Source organism: Buceros rhinoceros, unplaced genomic scaffold (genome assembly GCF_000710305.1).
Source record: "Buceros rhinoceros silvestris isolate BGI_N320 unplaced genomic scaffold, ASM71030v1 scaffold20368, whole genome shotgun sequence".
NCBI lineage: Eukaryota > Metazoa > Chordata > Aves > Bucerotiformes > Bucerotidae > Buceros > Buceros rhinoceros.
Genome location: NW_010425373.1, coordinates 17,544 through 19,416, shown reverse-complemented (window position 1 = coordinate 19,416; position 1,873 = coordinate 17,544). Strand labels below are relative to the sequence as shown.

Genomic DNA, 1,873 nt, shown 5'->3' with positions numbered 1-1,873 from the left:
GTCTCTTGCCCTGGCTGGAAGCCAGCAGCTCTGCAACAAGCCATAGCTGTCAGAAGGGTGCTGGTACCCCTCCAGCCCACTTCAGCAAGGAGCCCAGCAAGCCTTTTCCATTTCAGTGCGTTAATCCAGAAAATTCAGAAAGTGCTCTGTTTGCAGTATTCCTCATGGTTTTAATGGACCTGAGTCAGACATGAGGTGCTTCCACCAGAAGCAATCTGGCTGAAATGTTAGCTCTTTGGCATGCATGAGCAGATGGTAATTGGCCTTGGAAAGATTTCCTGTGAGCCCCGGAAAGAGCCACAGCTGAAAAGATGCAACACCCCTGTGTATTCCTAGTCTAACTAGGAAGATTGTACCTACGGGAAGAGTATACTCATTTCCGTGAGGATTTAAAAAGAGCAGAGCTGATCGGTCCTAAAAACAGACTTACTTAATCCTCTTCAGGGATGATCAGTGTTTAAGAAGTGAATTGTACAGAGAAAAAAATTGGGTTTGGTGTTCAGTGAGTAATTACTAATGATGCTAATCTGTTTAATTATCTATAAGTCTTGTCTTTACTAGAAGTGCTCTCCCATTTTAGCTGATAACTTTGATATATCACCTTGTAAATCTCCTTAAAAGGAGAAGTTAACATACTTGAATTAATTGTCCTTTCTTTTTATTCATTAATTTTCTCTTCTTTTTGTTCCAGGCTTCTCTTTTCTTGGCACTGGGGATAATGTTTTCCCTAGTGAGCATTCCCTTGGTCATCTATGACTGGGTACAATCAGGAGGCAGTGCTGAAGGACACTGAAGTTCACCCCCTTCTGAAAAGAAGACACCCGTTTGCTACACACCAAAATCGCAACCATCCGTTCTGTTATCTAGTCCATCTTTTGTGAGTTTACTCAAATCAAATCCAAATAATGATTATCCAGTACTGAAAGTACTGTTACGGGCATATTTTCTTGCAGAAAACAGACCCATTTCTCCAACAGGCATATCACTCTGTCCTCCCATACTGAGTAACCAGATCAGCGCTAAGTCTGTGTTAGTTGTCTACGAGACTGTACAGAGCATTGCGCCTAGGAATTCATCACAATTAATTTGTTTCCCCTCTTCCACCCATGAATCGCATTGTTCCATTGTTATCCTTAGCCCTTCAACCATAAGCTCTGCTCCTTTAGGGCAGAAATGCCTGCTGTTATCAATTCCAACTGGAGTGATGTCAGCTCACACCCTTCCCCGCCGCCGCCCCACCCCATCTTTTTGCCAAAACTCTGCGTAGCAAAATTGTATGCATCTGGTTTGTTGGTTTATTTGTTCTGTTGCTGTTTTGTGCACCGTTCGTCTCACTGGGTTAAACGTAGCATTCTGGATACAGGCATGAAATGCACCATGAGAGCGTAAATGAGCGTCATATAAGTGTAGGTCCTAAATCTAGTGCTTCTCTCTGATGTTCTGGTGGAGGATTGAGGCCCAGTGCTTGGGCCTTTCGTGGCTTTGGGGAGCAGACCTCTGTGTGTGTGTGTCTCTGTGATGGGGTGCAGGAAGCAGGAGGACACCCCCACCATCAGCCACTGTTCCCCTGACACACTTCAGTTGGAGTCTGACCAGAACTAGACTTGAACTCACACCATGAGTACTTGGGCCTGAAAAGAAGCAGATGCTCGGAGATTTCCATAGGAATTCTGCACTTTCTTCAGCATTAAACTGTTTAATACTGCCCTACTTCTCTCCAAAAAAAATATACCAAGCTCCAGTTTTATCAAAACCTATGCATTTAATCATACCTCACGTCTTTTCCATTCTAGGACTCATTTGTACATACCGTGTAGAGAGACTGACTCTTGTGTCTTATCCTCCTCCCACTGAAGTCAATGGGGTTTTTGAC

At 43.8% G+C, this 1,873-nt stretch overlaps 1 protein-coding gene across 1 annotated transcript in view; it reads left to right on the top strand.

Annotated features, from left to right (window-relative positions):
- LOC104497841 (sodium-coupled neutral amino acid transporter 1-like) overlaps positions 1-1,062 on the top strand; it is a 2,864-nt gene extending 1,802 nt beyond the window's left edge. Inside the window, exon 4 of the mRNA XM_010141137.1 lies at positions 692-1,062. Coding sequence (XP_010139439.1) covers positions 692-793 — 102 coding nt within the window. The 3' untranslated portion in view covers positions 794-1,062. The remainder of the gene's footprint in view (positions 1-691) is intronic.
- Positions 1,063-1,873: the final 811 nt, after the last annotated feature.